The sequence below is a fragment of the Phocoena sinus genome, chromosome 12, assembly GCF_008692025.1.
Source record: "Phocoena sinus isolate mPhoSin1 chromosome 12, mPhoSin1.pri, whole genome shotgun sequence".
NCBI classification, from domain to species: domain Eukaryota; kingdom Metazoa; phylum Chordata; class Mammalia; order Artiodactyla; family Phocoenidae; genus Phocoena; species Phocoena sinus.
This window is the reverse complement of record NC_045774.1, coordinates 48,096,027-48,114,167: the sequence shown is the minus strand read 5'-3', so window position 1 is coordinate 48,114,167 and position 18,141 is coordinate 48,096,027. Positions and strand designations below refer to the sequence as shown.

Sequence of the window (18,141 nt, the reverse complement as noted above, 5' to 3'; positions counted from 1 at the left end):
CTCCTTGGGTAAAGTTAGGAAACCTCAGAAGCCTGGAAGGAAGGACCTCCTAGGTGTAAACATTGCCTTTTCCCTCAAAATAAAGTTCTCCTCCCTCAGATTTCACAGATATTTCATAGATATCACAGTAGGCATAAAGCCAGGATCAAAGTTGTCTTCTAATTGGTATGGATTTGTAGAAAAAAGGGGACAATGTCAGGACACCTACACCACAATGAACTTGGTGTTGTCATGTAACTAGCTGATTTGCTCTTCCTGAAATTCTCTTGTTTGGGAACAGGATTAGATGCCAAAACAATTTCCTCTCCTCTGTACTTCACTGGAGGAAGTAACAGCAGCCGATGCAGGTATGATGATCTGTGCCACTGATACCACAGGCTATGAAGGACCTGGAAACTCTTAGTGTGCTCGTTCAATGTTTAGGTGAACTAAAAAATACGGAAATTATCATCACTCTAGTTTTTATTTCTTACTGAATTAAACAGTTTAGGATTCTGTTAAGCCAACAGACAAAGGCCACACATCATCTATATGGATTTATGTATGGACTTGAAAGCACCTTTTCCACCGATGTTTTCCAGGCAGTGTCTGCAGATTTTACCAACTTCCCAAGGTTAACTCATTGCTGAAAGCCTGACTTGGTGCTGTCATTGGGGCCCAGGTCCCGGAACCACGCTACAGGTAGAATATCTTTGTACTTTGGTCATTTACCTCCCAGAATAGCAACAGGACCAGCTAGCCTCAGGCTAAATCATTTTCTGTGTCCAGTAAACATAGCAGTGTTTTAAATAATCATTTCTTATAGATACCTCACGCCTGCTTCTCTAAAGTCTCCGGAGATGTGAAACGAGTGGGCATCAGCCTTGTGACCAACAGGGAGATTCTACTCCCGCGGCTTCAACGACTACCCTGACTCCAGTGACGCCTGCATCCGTATTATCTGATAGGACCTCCCCTCCTGAGTTCCTGACCCGTAAAACCAATTCCCTCCTCAGAGCCTCCACTGCGACCTCACAGGGCCTCTCAAACACAATATCCGCAATGTATCCTCCCCACGATTCTGCTGCTTTTTCAGTGTTTGCTGCCTTGGAAGCTGCCTAAGTGAGGACACCAGAATGCTGAGAATCTTCCTTCTGGATGCCGTGTCTACTGGTTCTCCACCGTGCACTCAGGTAAGCAGCACGGAGCCTACCTAGACGAGCTCGACAGATCTTCATGGAGTCATCTTTGGCCTCTGCTGCTTTAGCGTCGTCTACATTGAGCCTACTTCACACCCTTGAAGGTGTCTGTCCCTCTTCATCCTCACTACCTGCACTCCAGTCCTCACTTGCTCCCTGCCACCTGCCTCCTTCCTGCACTGCCTTCCACTTGGGCCCACATGCACACTCTGGTCCCTCCTTCCCACTCCCCAGCCTCCTCCTGTTATCCGGAGCCTCACCTCCTCTGTTGCCTCACTGGCCCCATGACCTCCTCTGACCGTCCTTCCTGCTGCAGGGCCTCCAGGCAGGCTGTTGGCTTTGCCGCAAGTCCCACCCTACTCCTGCCCCATGGTTGACTCCTGCTCTCCTTTGTTCCTGGCCTAAGTGCTTCTGGTATGGGAACCCTGGCCCGGGCACTAAGACTGGGGCAGTTTCCCTAGCTCTGCACTGCCAGAGTGTCTGGTTCTTTGCAGCTGTTACCATTTAAGTGCAGTAAGCGTGTGAGCTGTCAGAAGTGCGTTTTTCTCCATAGATACCGTCCTCGGGGGCCGGCACGTGTCTTTCTGGATGGCCACCATGTCTCCAGTATTGAGCCCAGTGCCTCATGCACAAAAGGCACTAGGTAAGGGGGTGCTGAATGAATGAGTGACTGGACACTGGTAGGCCACCGGGCCTTCCCTTCCAGGCTGAACAACCTCGGTTCCTTATGGGGCTTATTATCAGTTCCCTGCTCTCTGGCGAGTCCTCGCCTTGTCCTCAGTGATCAGTGTCGCTGTCTATAACCATCTGGATGCGCTTTTACGTGTTTGACAACTGTCAACTACAGTAGAAAAGCATCTGTCACACACTAATGAAACTTAAAAACACCTGGAAAAACCCTGATTTTAGTGCCAGATGAAGGGTGTTCAGAACCCCTTTGGGTCTGAGTGAACCTGTCTGAGGTGGTGGGAATCCTGGACTTGGCTCTCTGAGGGGCCTGGGGCTGAAGCTGGGGGGTAAGAGCCGCAGAAAGACAAGGTGGCTAGAGGCCTTGGAGCATTCACAGCCAAACAAAGTGGAAAATCTTTTTTTTTTTTTTAACAGACTGGGATGGAAGCAGGTGACTGGATAGCAATCATTCCACCTCACTGGTCTTCCTTAGAGTAAGGTTAACAACCATCCATGTTTTAAGTAAGAGAAAGGAGAGAGCTGTGGATTTATTCAGTTATCAAAGTTTGTCCACAAGACAACAGAAGATCCCACCCCTGCTGGACTGGTCTTGTTCTCTCTCTTCCTACCGTAAGTATTTCTGGAGTTTCCTATGTGCCTGGCGTGGTCCTTAGTGCTGGGGCTACCATAGTGAATGCAACCTCCTGCTCTCAGGGGGCCTGCAGGCTAGCTTGGGAAGGAGATAAAGTAAACGAATGGCCATTATATATGTCAGACAGCGACAAGTGCTATAAAGAAGAATAAAATGGGCTACAAGCACAGATTTTGTGGGTTCTTCAAGTCACACTAAGGACTCCGGATCCCACCTGGGTGTGGTGGGGAGCCACTGGGGCCTGTGAGCATCCTCTACCTCACCCTCTCCTTGTCTTTAAAACATGGAAATAACGCGTTATTACCTAGAGAATGATCTGTGATGAGCCAGAACGTGAAAAGCATTTTGACTTTTCAAAACTCTTGAAAAGCATCATGACCTTTCAAGGCCTGTGGGTGTCTATTAGCAATTAGGTAGATCAGCGGTCCCCAACATTTTCGGCACCAGGGACCAGTTTCGCGGAAGACAATTTTTCCACGGACTGGGGTGGGGGAGGGGGGATGGTTCAGGCAGCAACGCCAGCGATGGGGGAGCGGCAGATGAAGCTTCGCTCTCGCTCGCTTGCCCGCTGCTCACCTCCTGCTGTGCGGTCCGGTTCCTAACAGGCCGCAGACTGATACCGGTCTGGGGGTTGGGGGCCCCTGGGGTAGATGATGTGCCTATTGTCACTTCTGTCATCATGTTTATTTAACTTGTGGCTCTAGTCACATTTGTGCTGTTTAGCACACTTTTCACATTTGGGTAGTACAAATCATCTCAGAAACAAAGGAGTGAAACTTACTTAGCATACTCCAACACTTTGTAAAGCTCAAACATTTCTACGAGAAATGAATGATCTTTTCTGAGTTTATTCTTCCCTGACGCTTTTCCTTTCTTTCTAGGCATTTCTCTTGTCTCTGCTGTAGGCTTTTCCTCAGTCTCCCTCTCACTAATTCCAAGTGTGTTTAGAGGCCTAAGTGCTGTAGACCCTTCTCTCTGCTGATTCCCTGGAGGAACATGCCCGCTCTCCTGACTAACCCTGCCTGGCATCTCTGTGTGAACTGGGCGGGAAACACTGGACAGACCCTGTCTTTCATCTGAAGTCTTGGTTCTCAATTTGCAAACGTCTAAGGGACAAAGCCTCTAGGATGTCCTGCCTTTATCTCAAAGGTGGCAACTACAAATCTAAATTCATTTTTCATTAAATCATTTTACTATGAATAAGACAGTCTGTTATAAAAGAAATTCTTGTAGGTGGAAAATTTGACTACATGACTGACTAAGTTGATTCTCACTTTAATATTCTAGGATGCAAATGGAGTTCCTTTCTACTATCCCTGTTCTGGGGGTCAGATTCCTACTCTACCAGGCTTCAAGGTGAAAAACCTGAAAGCTGGTTGGGACTTCTCCCTCTCCTAAAACCCAATATCCAATCCATCAACAAGGCCTCTTGTTTCCCTCTCTGACGAGTCTCTCAAACTTTCCCTTTCCTGTTTAAGTTCTCTGCCAAAACCTGATTTGGGACCTCATCCCTCTGGTCCTCCAGCCATGGTGCCCTGCCTTCAGCTCATTGTCTTCCCAATTAATCCTTTTAAACCTCAGCTTCCTAACATCCACACCTGCCTCCCCGGCAACCATACAGTGCGTTCCCTACTGCATTAAGCCAGAATCCCCCACCCAGTTTTCTAGGACCCACATATCTATTCAGCGTTGGTTCTTGCTGCCCCAAACACCCAGTTACTCTAGCCTAGTTTGCTTTCCCGTAACCTGTACCCTGCACTCCGCATAACCATGAACTTGCCTCTTCTACATTAACATACCCTAAATGTCATCTCTGCCTCTGCCTGCTTAGCTAAAGCCTGCTCAGCTCAAGTCCCACCTGCCTCATCAAGTCACCTGCGACTACTCCAGCCTTCATCGTTCTCACCAGTGCTCTTGGGAATCAGTGCTATAAACAACAGTTTAATGCTTGACAATAGTAGCCCCCACAATAGCTAAACATGTATTGAGTGCTTGCTAAGTGTCAGGCGTCATGCTAAGTGCTTTACACATATGAGGCAGATACCAATAACGGTCGTGTTCTACAGATGAGAAAACTGAACAGAGGTAAAACGATATGCCAGAGGATGCATGTAAATGGTGGAACTGGAATTTGAGCCAAGGGAGTCTGGCTCCAGACCCCAAACACTCAACCACTACTGCCACGCCCGTGTTTCCAACACGTCTCTCTACTAGTCATTTCGTCTTTCCTTAAATAGAATGTAAATCCTTTGCGGTTGGAGACCATGTTTTATACTGATCTTCTCCACAGTACCTTGCCTAAGGCTGGTTAAACAGCAACTGCTCAGTAAATGTTTTAATTGGCTAAAGGGTCAACCCAGCAATTTATTCAACACTGATGGCCACAGAGATTCTCTTCCTTTACACAAATTTAATCAAACGGAACAAAGAAGAGAGTGACACAATGCAGCTGTGGAACAAATAATTATTTTCACCCTTACAGTTACAGGAAGAAAATCCTTCTGACCACACTCCAGGACGGTCTAACCGAAGGCTTTGTTTTTAAGTGAAAACAGGGTGACCAGCTAACTTCAGTAGGTCAGCACGGCGCATTCCAACCCCCAGGTCCCAATCAAGTTAATGAAGGTCCTTTATCCCCAGGGGCCAGGCAATCTGCTTTCTTCTGCCTTAAACAGAAACAGTTCTCACTTGATTCAGTTACTTACAGTACTTTATGCACCTTGGTGCATGAAGGCGATGGCAGCAGCATTTCAAATGCTCAAATGAAGGCTGCAGAGCCTTTCACTCTCAGGTCCGCCTCCTGGACCAAGTGTGTGGAAGTCAGCCAGGAAACGGGGAGCGAATATTCTTTGTGACAATGCAAAGACGTCAAATTGTGGGCTGGGCTGGCGTGGCCATTTGTGGAAGGCCAGGGCAGTCATCTAGGAGAGGGGCTCCAGCGGCAGGCAGACCTGGGTACACACACTGGCTTTGTTGGGTGACCATTTAAAAGCCCCCTCAGTCTCAGTCTCCTTGTCTGTAAACTGGGGATGCTGATAACCTCATGAGGTTGTGATGAGAATTATAAATAATTTAAAGGGCTCGGCACAGTACCTGGAGCCTCATTATACTTAAATAAATGCCACCTATTATTTTATTTGGATCTTAGTGCAAAGGCACTGAGTTGCATCAGGCCAGCCAAAGCTCTCCAAACTTCAAGGGAGGGAAGGAGGATGAGGAAAACCCAATACACTCAGCAGCCAATCACTGAGAACTTACTCAGCATCCAGTGAGTCCCCAGCACAGTGGGAGTCACCTCCTGCCCTAGGACATTCCAGGCAGCTGTGGGACAGAGCTCACAGGCAAACCCAACAAAAAGCTTAAATTGTGGTGCTGGCTTTAGGAACAAGAGGACTCAGGAGAGAGGGGAAAGAGGAAGTACCCAGGGACTGGGGGCTTGGGTAGAGGCGGCCACATGAGAACGCTGCAATGTGACCCTCAGTTCTTCCTGGGGCTCCAGGAAGGGGCCAGGAGAGGCCTGGGGTGGGGGTGGGGGCGCGGGCGGTGGGTAGCTCACATCACTGGCTCTTCCTGGATTCCTGGACTGTCAAGCCTTTCTCTCTCTCTCTTTTTTTTTCCATGGTGACCAGGCCAATTCCACAGCCCTGAAAATATCCCCTATGGCTAAAACCTGGGCCAAGGTGGAGAAGGCAAAGCCAGCAGAGCATAAAAGCTGCCAAGTCCTCCCTACAGAGAATGCAAGTGGTGCCCTCATAGCATCTGCAAGGAGGAAAGGCATTAATATCAACAACAGACACTGTTTTTCTGAACCAAAGATCCATCCAGAACGCTCTTTAGTTATGAAGCCTCAAACTCTGCAAATTATTACGTCCAGGATTAAATAATGTGAAGTACTTCAACTTTAAAGTTATCCTGGAGAATAAAAGAAACCATGAACTATGCCAATAACAGGAAGCTGATTATATTGGTGCGGGGTTGGGGGGGGGGGGAAGGAGGGGTGACAAGGCAGGACTAGGGCAGGATATCCTGTGAAGGAGGTAAAGCTGATCTGACCTGGAACTTTGTGGTTGTTCAAACAAAACAATGATTTCAAACCCAATAAAACTTGGCAAAGCAAAACTCAGAATTTTCACACTAGGCCAAAGGAATGACTTTGGAATTTCCCAAACATGTCTGGAGTAATACAACTGTGTGTTTTCCAGTTATTCCTGGTGACACATTCTGTTGCAATTTCTACTTTAGGTTCATAAGGTTTTAGCACCACGTTTAAAAAAAAAATAAACGAAAAGTAAATGGTACAATGGAGATGATATTCCATCTGAAATGCATAACAAGCGGGCAGTCTGAGAAGGAAGGAGGTGGGGAGTAGGGAGGAGTGCTGTCCCCCCTGGGGATGTGGGTGGAGGAGGACCACGTTCGGCTAAGGAAGACAAGAACCCAGGACCAGAGGCAGGGCCTGAACACGCTGCAAACACGAGGGTTGACTAGCCAGGCATGGATCCCAAGTCTAGTGTGGCTGAATTCGCGGAAGGAATATTCAGGCTGAGAGGGATAAGCCAAGTCCCAAGGGGAGCCCCAAATCGAGGACCAGACAGGAAGGAGTAGATGGTCCATTAGCGGGTATTAAAAGCCTAATCAGGACAACTAGAGGACAGAGGGGAGCAAACCTAGCACCCGGGAGAATGGGGGATGAGGCTGGAGGCAAGGCACTGGTCCTGGAGTCTTGCAGTTGAGGAAGGACAGGCAGGCAGGTAAACTGTGGAGGGGCAGAAGTGCCTTACATGGAGGAGAACAGAAAGCAGGCTGTGACATTTCTTCTACAACTCTATGGGGGAGCCAGAAGGTGAGGGGAGGAGCTCAGGCTGCTTGCCTTTCCCCATCACCCTCCTCCCCAATGGTGACCAATGACAACCCAGGATAACTCTCACTTGCAACACAAAAGTAAAGAATGAAATTAACTAGCATCTCCTGAAATCATGGGTGTTTGGTCCCTGTGCTCTCAGGAAGGAGATCTAAGACTCATCAGGAAGACTTTGCCTGGGACTTCCCTGGCGGTCCAGTGGTTAAGACTCTGTGCTTCCACTGCAGGGGGCACGGGTTCGATCCCTGGTTGGGGAACTAAGGTCCCGCATGCTGCACAGTATGGCCAAAAAGAAAAAAGTAAAAAAAAAAGACTTTGTCTGAAGTGCCAACTGTGTGTGTGTGTGTGTATGGGGGTACTTGTGGAAGTTGCTATCTTGGGTGGAACTGAGGAAAGGAGGAGCCCTGCTTGCTGTTCTAAAACACCAAAGTGCTGAATAATTCCAATTATCCTTCAGCAAAAGCAGAACAAAAACTCTGATTCATAGCCTGAGTACGATGGACACCACACTTGTGATCTTTTATCCAGAACAAAAGGTAAGAAAGCTGCATGTAGGGCTCTGGAACCATCTGTATGCTGCTGTTCAGGGTGGTGAGAATTCAGAGCTAAGTAAAAAACAGATGTCTGGGGTTTAGCGCAACACAGAAATCACCTCAAGAATCCAGTCACCCCCAGGAGGGGCACTGGGCCTGGGTCAGTCTGACATCATGTCACAAAGTCTGCTAGGCAGCAAGGAAAAGCACTGGGGTTGGAGATACTGCTTGGGAACAGCTGATGGTCATACTGAGGGACTGGTTGGGAGTCACGAAAGAATGGAAGGAAGAGACGATGTACAGAAGACAATAACCACTTTGGGTTGCTTTTCCACACCACTCCCCTGGCCCCCCCGCCCGTGCCTCTCCCGTGGGGAGACCAGCCCCATGCTGCTGTGCACTCTCCTTCAAAACATGGGACAGTTTTCACTCACACTGTCTGCCCCTGATTATCAGGGTGATGCAAACGCAGGAGTTCCTTCTGCCAGCAAGGCAAGACAAGGAAGCCAAGTGACATTTTTGATGTTTGCTGGCAGTATGTAGCTCCTATTTACACACTTTAAAATCACAGAGGGTGACCATCTGCTTCCTTCTTGATGATTACTAAGAAACATGGGTGCACAGACCAAGGACTTGCTCTGACCGTTCAGAAACAAATGCCCAATTGCTTTGCTCAAGGCAGCACAAAGGAGAGACCCACACGGAATACAAAACGTGACCGCCCAGTTCAGAGAAAGGGGAAAGGTATTCAGACAAGCGGGCTCTCAGTGACCAGGGCTTACAGCGGGCCCATCTGTCCCCCACCCCCCCCCGGCCCCCAGGAGCAGAGTCAGGGGGCAGCCGGACTGTGCGGATGGAGGGAATGAGTCCACCTCCTCCGTGCAAACAGTTTTAATTTGAAAAGAAAGAGTGGGGGAGGAAGGGGTGAATTTTCTTTTCCTTTTAGTCTTTGGCTTCCACACGTCCTTTCTCCGAGGATAACACGGTCTGCACCACCCACGTGCCTCTCCTTAGCAGTGTGACCCGCTCCCCCCTGCGCTTAACCTGGCCCCGAGGCTCCGCTGTGACCGCGCATGTAAACAAAGCATCCCTCTCGGAAAAGCCGGTGGAAGCCCGGGTGCGCGGTGGAATACAAATGAAGGCCCTCTCTGCCCGTGACGGCAGTGCACCAAACTCGGGATCTGGGAGGCTTGATTGGAACCAGGCTCGGCTCAGGCATGCAGCCCTCAGCTCAGCAGGAAGGAGGGCTGGGACCTGGCCGAGGGCAGGACGTTCTGCGGGGGAGCCCCGGGCTCTCAGCAGACACCCCCGTGACCAGCAGCCCTGACTGTGGCACGGGCGGCGGCGTGGTCAGTTCAAACAGAAGAGCTTCCGGCTCAGCGCTTAAAACAATGGCTGCACTGGAAAGGGGTCTGCTTTTCGTCAAAGGATGATTTGCTTCTCTAGCATGGGAAGAATTAGATTAAATTCAATAATTAAAAGGGTTTCTTCCCCTCCTCCCCTGACATTTGCTGTTCAGGTCACAGCACAGTGTGTGGGAACTGCAGTGCTGTTGTTGACAGAGAACAAGAAACGCATGTGCCGACGGGGGCAGAGGGAGGGCATCTCATGGCGAGATGAGCCTTGATCTGCCACCGGATTACAGGGGCCTCAGAAGAGGCTGATTAATAATTCTGCAGGAGCCCTTGAGCTGGAAAGCTGGCGTTCTGAGTCTGATAATCCCCAGTCACTGCAATACAAAGGAAGGACAGGAACTGAATTCACAGTTCTGAATTGTGAAATTCAAAATTTGAAAGAAACAGGGATCCACTTCTTCCTGACTGTGTTTCTCAACCTAGCTGCCTGCTTGTTTGTGTGTTAAATGGCTACTGTGCTTTTTGAATCCAAAATCTGATTATATTTAATTAGTACAGGCATCTGGGATTTCTAATACACAAAGAGTTATGAAAGTAACAAATCTTTCTAAAATATGTTCTCCATGAAAGAATGTGTTAATTTATGCAGTAACAATATTTTAACATGAAATAATTAACATGAAACCCACAACAATTATGAATTCTTTGCAGTCAAATTTATACGTGAATTTTCCTCCAGATAATAATCTATTCAATTTAAACCCTCAATACTGGGAGCATTTGAACAGATATGTTTTTCTTTTATTTAATACACAAACCTTAACCTACAGCAAGTTTTATACAAAGTCCTAAATGCCCCTGTTTTTACATACATTCCAAAGATCCAAAGATTAAATCGCCTTGACATTTGCTTTCTCAACAATGATCCTGTCGTCAACTTAGACCTTAAAACAAACAAAAAACCCCAAATACAGAGCAACTCTAACTTCCTGTCTTTGTGATGATTCAAATCAGGAGAGGAAAGGGTTAAAAGGCAGGTCCTTCATGTGGGAGACCCTATGGAGGGGGTCAGGAAAGGCCAAGAGGGGTGTGTGTGTGTGTAGACAGAGACAGAGGAGGGCGACAAGGAAGGAAGGAAGGAAGGAAGCAGGGAGAGGGGTAGCGCGCATGTAGTACTATCACTCCACTGGATCAACAGTAGTGATGTTACTATTGGTACCTCTACTAACTAAAATTATACAACTCTCAGCTCAGCACCTGCTTTGTGCTACGTGTTTTATGTATATGCTCAGGGAAGTATACAACAATTCTCTGATGAAGGTAACTATTATTATCCCTGTTTTCAGAGGAGGAAATAAAGGCTTAGAGAGGTTAAGTAACTCGTCCAAAGCCTCACAGCTAATTAGCAGTGATGCTGATGTTCACATCAAGATAGTTTGATTTCATGGGTCATGCTCTTAACCAATCCAGTCCCTGCCATCTCTGGAGAGGGGGTGGTACGTGTGCGCGTGCATGTGTGCGCGCGTGCAGACACATGCACAACCATCAGTGACGCTGCTGAGAATGCCCATCGGGTGTTTAGAGTTGACAAGATTAAAAACAACAGTGGCAAGGAGGCAGGGACGGTTCTCAACAGAGAAGGCAAATCTGCTGGAGAAGATGGTGAGCAGACCACCGGCTCCCAGCTGTGTGGTCAGAGGGGCCCTTGGGCATGTAGGTAATATGAAATGGTGACTGCCCAGATAAATAGAATTGGCTGTAAAATAATGAAATGATATACTTTTTCTCTTACAAGACTGATTTTTCTTTACTGATTACTGATAGTTTTTTCCTTAAAAATCTTTTTTAGGTAAGAAAATAAAGACCCCTTTCAAGGAAAATTTACATCAAACACAAAAACTTCAGGTTTTAAGAATGGTTTTTATATGTCACAACCCTCCAACAACTTTTATAGAGAGCCCATTTAATTCTCACACTCATTATGTGAGGCTATTATTTTTATTACCTGCATTTTACAGATGCTAAAAAATGAGGCTGAAAAAGGTTAAGTGATTTGCCTGGGGACACACCAACCTTGTAAGCGGGAGCTCGTTCAGACTCGGGCTTCCTGACTGCCAACCACAGCTTCCTCTGCCTCATCAGAAGGCTGCCTTAGCAGCCTACAGGGAAGTACACCACCAGGAAACAACACAGTGACTGTGCATTCTATCTTTAAAGATACGACCACAAAACCTGCTGGGTGGCATAGGCCTGTCCTAAGACCAACAATTCCACTGCAGGGAACATACCCAGGAGATAAGAGGACATGACCGCCACCACGGCAGCTAAATTCATAAAGACCCTCAGTTAGAAATACCAGTAGAATGGATACACGATCTATTTGTACAATGGACTACTTACTACTCAGCAACGAAAAGGAAAGAACTACTGTTACGTGCAGCAACATGGATAAATCTCACCTACCTGATGAGAAAGAAACTAGACGCCAAAGAGTAATACTGTATGATTTGTTTATATGAAGTTCAGTTACCGGAAAAAGGAAGCTCTGGTGATAGAGGTGAAACAGTGGCTACCACGTGGAGTGGTGACTGGCTGAAGGGGATGAGCAGGTCCTTAGGGGGCTGGCAGTGCCTGTATCTTCATCTGTGGGTGGTTTCAGGGGCATATACGTATGTAAAAGTTCACTGAGTTGTGCACTTCAGACTTATTCATTTTATTGTATGTATATTATGGCTCAATAAAAAAAAAATGTCCACGAAAGCAAGCCACTCTGATACATAAGCCAGGTCTATCTGAGCTTGTTATGTTTAAATCAACACTAGTCAGCACGGAGCCTCCTGAAAACTCATGAAGAAAGTGTCAAGAATTCTCCCATGGTCTGTGTGAGCTCTGGAGGAACTGATGGCTGGAGGGGTTGTGATCAGACCTCAGGGGAGGGTGCAGGCGGCTTGGGGGTGAGAGGCCATGGTCAGCTGAAGGGTGGTGCCGTGGTGGGGAGGGCTGGGAGGTGAGGCCCCATGGCAGTGGCAGCAGGGGAAGGCACCCCGACTGACCTCTCTGGGCTTGGGCACCAAGCTGGGACATACTGCTCCAACCACCTCAAGCTCTACAGATCCCAAGCCAAATTCACCCTCTTTCTTTGAAAATAAGACCTTCTTCCCAACCCACTCATTCCTGTTGTTGGCAACTTGATCCTCGTGACTACGCACATGTCACCACCAGGGAATTACCTTTGATCCCTCTCTCCCTTTCCAGAATGGTGTTTGAGCCTTTCCATGTGTCTACAGCCCATTTTCGCATCTGTTTATCCCCCAAGAACTTAGTCTTGTCCAGGATATGACAACAAAAGTCCTTTTCGTTTACCAGTCCCTACGTGCTGGGCACTGCGCCAAACAATTTACATGTGCTGTTTCACTTAATCTCTGCAAAAGTTAAAGCAAAAAGCAGGTAGAGTATATTTGCACTTTACAGATAAGCAAGCTGAGGTGTGGAAACGTTAAGTAACTTGCCCAAGGCCCCAGAGCTGGTGGATGGTAGGGCTGGGTTTCCAATCTGGTTCTACTCCAGGCTTGCTGCCTGCCCCCGTGCAGTCTTTGGCTTCTATCAGCAGCTCCTAGCAAAGTCCTTTCACTTTGAAAGGCGCTCAAATAATTAATTTTGTCATTGCTCAGAGATCCTGATTGGACAGAACGTAACAAGAGTTTGTGACTAAAGAAGATCTAGCTGCTGTCACTGGGGGACATGCAGGGGGAATGAACGATACCAAATGACTTCTAGCGACCTCCGGAATGCTGTCGGCCAAGGACCACCCCCCTAGGTTTTGGGTCTGGTCTTGACCTTCTCCCTGACACGGGGCTGCTGCTTACAGTCCAGTGGGGCAGGGAGGAGGAAAGGAACGGAGGAGGTGCAGTTAAACCCAGGTCCCAATTCCAGCTCTGCTGGTGCCCAGGGAAATGCCAGCTCATCCACTCAGGGGGGCGACAGGCATTTCCATGTGCCTCACATGGGAACCTCACAACTGTGCTGAGAAACAATGGTCACCCACAGTCCTAAAATACCTGTGATTGGCACACGCTTCTGAACACTGCCCACACTTCCATAATCAAGATGCGGCCCGGCTGTGGCCTGTGGGGAACATAAAACCTGATGTGCAAATATCTTCAGGCACGTGGAGCAGCTGTCTGGGGGAACTGACTAATCCCCTGCAGAAACTTCAGCATGAAGCACGCGTGCCATCTGCAGAGCACACCGGCAGCTACACATCAGGCCCTTCCTGCCTCGTCAAGTGGCCCGGGCAGGGCAGACCCTCGGGAGGCATTTTGTAAACAGCTGGGCTGTCTCAGAGCTGGCAAATGAAGGTCTTCCAACTCCCTCACACGTGCACTTTAGAAGGTGCCCCTTAAAAACCTTTTCCATAAAATAAAGGGGAAAAGGCGCTTATGACTAACCTTCTCAATTTTTATTTTCTGTTCTTTGAATCACTGTCTTGATGAGAGACAGTCAGCATAGCTTAAGAGGGCAGATGCGATAGGGCCAGCCATACCTGGATTCAAATCCTGCCTCTGCCCTTTTACTAGCTGTGTGACTTTGTACACGTTACTTAACCCCTCTGAGCCTGTTCCTATCTTTCCCGCTTGGGCCTGGCACTGGGTAGGTATCCTATAAATGCCCCTGCTCCTTCTTTTTTCTCCATTGCAGCATTTCTTTTATTCTCCTTGAAAATCGCGGGGCCCCAGTCTTTGTTTTTTTTTCCCCCCCGGTTCAGTTCTCCAGTTCATTTACTTCTTCTTACTTATCTCCTTCCAGTGTTTGGCATGGATGGGAAGATACTTGTAAAAGGGAAGAGAGAAGAAAAAAGAATTTTAAGAGAGAAGGGTGGAGGATTCTATTTGGAAATTACGTGTGTGAAACTGACCCTTTGAAGGGCGTCAGGACAGCATCTGGGAAGGTGATGGGGGAGGTGAGGAAGCCACCAGAAAGGCAGTCAGGACAGCTCTCCAGGGAGGACAGCAGGATGGCCAGGGCTGAGGGTGGCCCTGCGGGCCCTGCCTCACAGCAGCAGCACACTGTGGGGGCACAGCCTCGAGGGGCTCCCGACATGCCTGCCCCCGGGCTCCAATCACCCAGGGCCACAGCCTGGGGCATCTCACCCCGTGAACTAAATACCCAGCCCTGTCAGTAGCATCCCTGCCAGCATGCTCGGGCTCTGGCCCTGCAACCTTCTCAGTTATTGATGGTTCAAGGCTGTTAACCAATTCTAGAGAGTCAGGAGTCCAGAGCCCAGGAGAAGGGGAGAAACAAATCCTGAACTGCTCCCTCCAGCCCCAGAATTCCACTCACACGCGGAACAATGCTGACATGACCCACTCCATTCCCACCCCTTCCTAAATCAAAGATTCATGTCTCGTCACCTTCACCTGCTCTCCTCTCCTTCCGGGTCCGTGAGCTGGGATCTCACAGGTTTGCCTCAGGGTAAACTCTCTCATTTAGGCCCAGGTCTCAGACCCGGGGGCACTTCAGACCCTCGTAGCTCATCTTGACTCAAGATCACATCCACATTCCTCTTTGGACTGTGGAGCCAATCAAAGCTCCCTGTGAGCCTTTGATTAGTGATATGGTACACCATCTGGCCATGCGCTGGTGTGTGTGTGTGTTGCTTGTTGTGTGGGCAGTTGGCTCCAGGATAAGAACTGCCACGTGCTGGGGAAATTCAAATAGCCGAGCTGTCTGACCGACCTGTAATTTACCCTTTGGACAGCATCTGTGCGAGGTAAGGTCTTAGTTTAGCGTTTTTCCTCATCACTTGAGACTGCTGAGAAGGATAAAAGGAGGGAAGAATTGGCATGAAATGAAAGAATTAAAAAAGAAGGAAAGAAAGAAGAAGAATGACAGAGGTGGCCATGATAACCTCTAGTAGAAAGCACTGCCCTGTAATCCACTCCGGTCACTGCTCAGCCTTGCTCAGAATGACTAGGCTTTAGTTAAAAACAATAACAATGAAGGTGACCCCTTTCCTTCAGACACGAGCATTATCTTTTCCATGAGGAACCTACAATGACTGCAAACTGCACATTTAGGTCCACACATTTATCCTTTGACCTCTACGTGAGGTTCCAGGAAGAAAGGAAATAACGCCGGGAATTCCCTCCCCGGTATCTAGTGCTCTAGAAGCATCTGAAAAGCTGTCCCACTGGAGTGGCTGCTGGTTTGAGATGTATTTTATGTAGAGGTTAATTCCTATAAATCTTTGGAGGGGGCAGGATGGAGGGGATGATTAAAGGAGGTGGAGCTTCTCCAGCGACTGAGTTATTCTCTTCTGTCGGCCCTCTACATCCCCTTTCTACTCGTCTTCTCCCTGCTCTGGACCCATCAGGACTCATCAATGGGCTCCTTTGACCGCTGGCTCTAGTGGGGTTTGGCAGAAGATCTGGAGGAGGGCTGAAGAGTGAGCTCGGCCACGCACCCCCCAGATCCGCCCCAGCTGCCCGTCTCCACCCGAGGGGGCCTCTCTGCACAGCTGCTCGTTCTTAGTTCTGGTGCTGTTACCAGCTCTGGGATGCCGCGTCATGCCCTGTCGGTTTTCCTAAACCCTGCCCGGGCCATTGTAAATAACTCCTTTGTTAAATTCTCCAATGAGCGTGCCTTCTGTTTTTGGCTGAGACTTCGATGGAGTGATGAGCTACTACTCGACTGCTCTCTTGGCCTTCCGCAGCCCTCTCCTCCCAAGGCAAAGTGTCCCGAGCCTGGGTGCAGGGAGGAGGGCGGCACGAGCCAAGAGGACATCAGCAGACGCTCACGCACCAAAAAGCAACATCTCGTTCACGCACTGAACCCACAACAGTCTCCCACCTGCAGAGCTGTCAGATTCCCGCCAGATCAAGAAGGAAGAACCTAGCCAAAGAATGACAGTCCAAATATTTTCCAGAGGAAGGAAGGGAAGGAGGGAGGAAGGGCTGAGTGGGATGTGACCAGGAGCCTTCCTCATTCAAGTGCTCACCTTGTCTTGCTGTGTACTCATTGTCTTCGATCAACCTGGCCAATCCGAAGTCGGCGATTTTGCAAATTAGTCCATTCCCCACGAGAATGTTTGCTGACCGTAGGTCTCTGTGGATGTAATTCATGCGCTCGATATACGCCATTCCCGCAGCAACCTGTGGAAACCGAGGAACACACGTTACATGTGGCTCCATGTACTCCCACGTCAGTAAATCTAAGGCAGGAATCGAGGTACCACAGGGCCTACCTGTGCTGCCATGTCCACAAGGTTTGGTAACTTCAGAGCTCTTCCTTCTCCATCTTTTAAGAAATCGAGTAAACTTCCTATGACCAAAACATAAAACCATTTCGATTTCCTTTGAAAGATAAAAATTCCTGATGAAGGGCTGTATTTGGTTTTCTTATTAGAAGTAACGAGGTAATTAAATGAAATAGTTGCTATCGATTAAAAAAAATGGTTTACATAAAAAAACAGGGCAGAAGAAAATCTATGCAATGGAAGGCGGCAGTTTTACCTTTTAAAAATAAACTATCGGGCTCCCCTGGTGGCTCAGTGGTTGAGAGTCTGCCTGCCGATGCAGGGGACACGGGTTCGTGCCCCGGTCCGGGAGGATCCCACATGCCGCGGAGCGGCTGGGCCCGTGAGCCATGGCCGCTGAGCCTGCGCGTCCGGAGCCTGTGCTCCGCAACAGGAGAGGCCACAACAGCGAGAGGCCCGCGTACCGCAAAAAAAAAAAAAAAAAAACAGCAACAAAAAAACAACTATGGTGGGACTTCCCTGGTGGTCCAGTGGGTAAGACTCTGAGCTCCGCATGCCACAACCAAAAACATGCCGCAACGAAGATCCCGCGTGCTGCAACTAAGACCTGGTGCAGCCAAAATAAATAAATTTTTTAAATAAATAAATAAAAACTTGATACATTTAAAGAAAAAACTATGGTAACTCCATTTCTAGGGACACCAGAAATGGGATTAAAACTAGAAAAAACAGGACTCAATTCCCTTTATGTCACAGGAAGAACATATTGAAAGGCTGCACCACTTCAATCTCATTCCCAATCAGCACCCCCAACAAGAGTGAAGTGGGGAAAAGAGCGCCCAGCCGAGTGGTTCCCAAAATGTGGTCCTGGACCAGCAAGAATGGCAACCCCGGGGGAACTAGTTAGAAATGCAAACTCTCAGGTCCCACCCCACATCTACTGAATCAGAAACTTGGGAGTTCTGGCCTAGAAACTTGTATTTTAAGAAGCCCGTTAGGTGACTCTGATACAAAGTAAAGTTTAGAATCACTGGCCCGGCTTATTGACAGATTTTAAATCAAGAAAAGAGTATCTGAGGAATACAGGGTGGGGCAGGTAGCTCCCCACATTAGATCATGGCCAATCAGGCCTTAAAAGATATCTGAAACAAAACGGCTGGAGCTTCGGAGCCACTGTGATGACACAGCCTAAGGAGCTCAGAATGAACACTGGGGCTGAAACAATCACAGGCAGAGGCTGGAGGCTCATGTGATCATTGGTGACTTCTTTCATGCTTTAATTGAAAAGTTATTTACCAAATAACCCTGGGTACAAAGGACAAACAATCTGTCAGAGAATAATTCCAAATATATTTTAAAAGAAAGTACGTGGAAAGGAAAAATTACACTGGTGTCCTCTGATGTACAACGAATTGCCTTTTAAGGCTGTTTCTTGTTTGGTTCATCTATTTTTCCAAAACAAAGCGATCTTTGGCCTTATCCCCAACAATATTGCTTTGATTAGAAAGAGAGAAAAAGAATGAGACTAAAATGTGCTCTTTAAAAGCATGTCTTTCTACGTCTGATGTTTAAGAAGAGAGCTGAAAAAAAAAGATGTTGAAAAAAGGGAGACTAAATTTAACCCAGAGATCAGTGTCT

General features: G+C 48.1%; 1 protein-coding gene across 6 annotated transcripts in view; it reads right to left on the bottom strand.

Moving 5' to 3' along the window:
* Positions 1-18,141, bottom strand: part of FYN (FYN proto-oncogene, Src family tyrosine kinase) — a 206,345-nt gene that overhangs the window by 14,626 nt on the left and 173,578 nt on the right. For all 6 annotated transcript variants that reach the window (XM_032651936.1, XM_032651934.1, XM_032651935.1 and 3 more), the window contains 2 exons: positions 16,492-16,568; positions 16,246-16,399 (listed from right to left, as the gene is read on the bottom strand). In XM_032651936.1, coding sequence (XP_032507827.1) covers positions 16,246-16,399; positions 16,492-16,568 — 231 coding nt within the window. The remainder of the gene's footprint in view (positions 1-16,245; positions 16,400-16,491; positions 16,569-18,141) is intronic.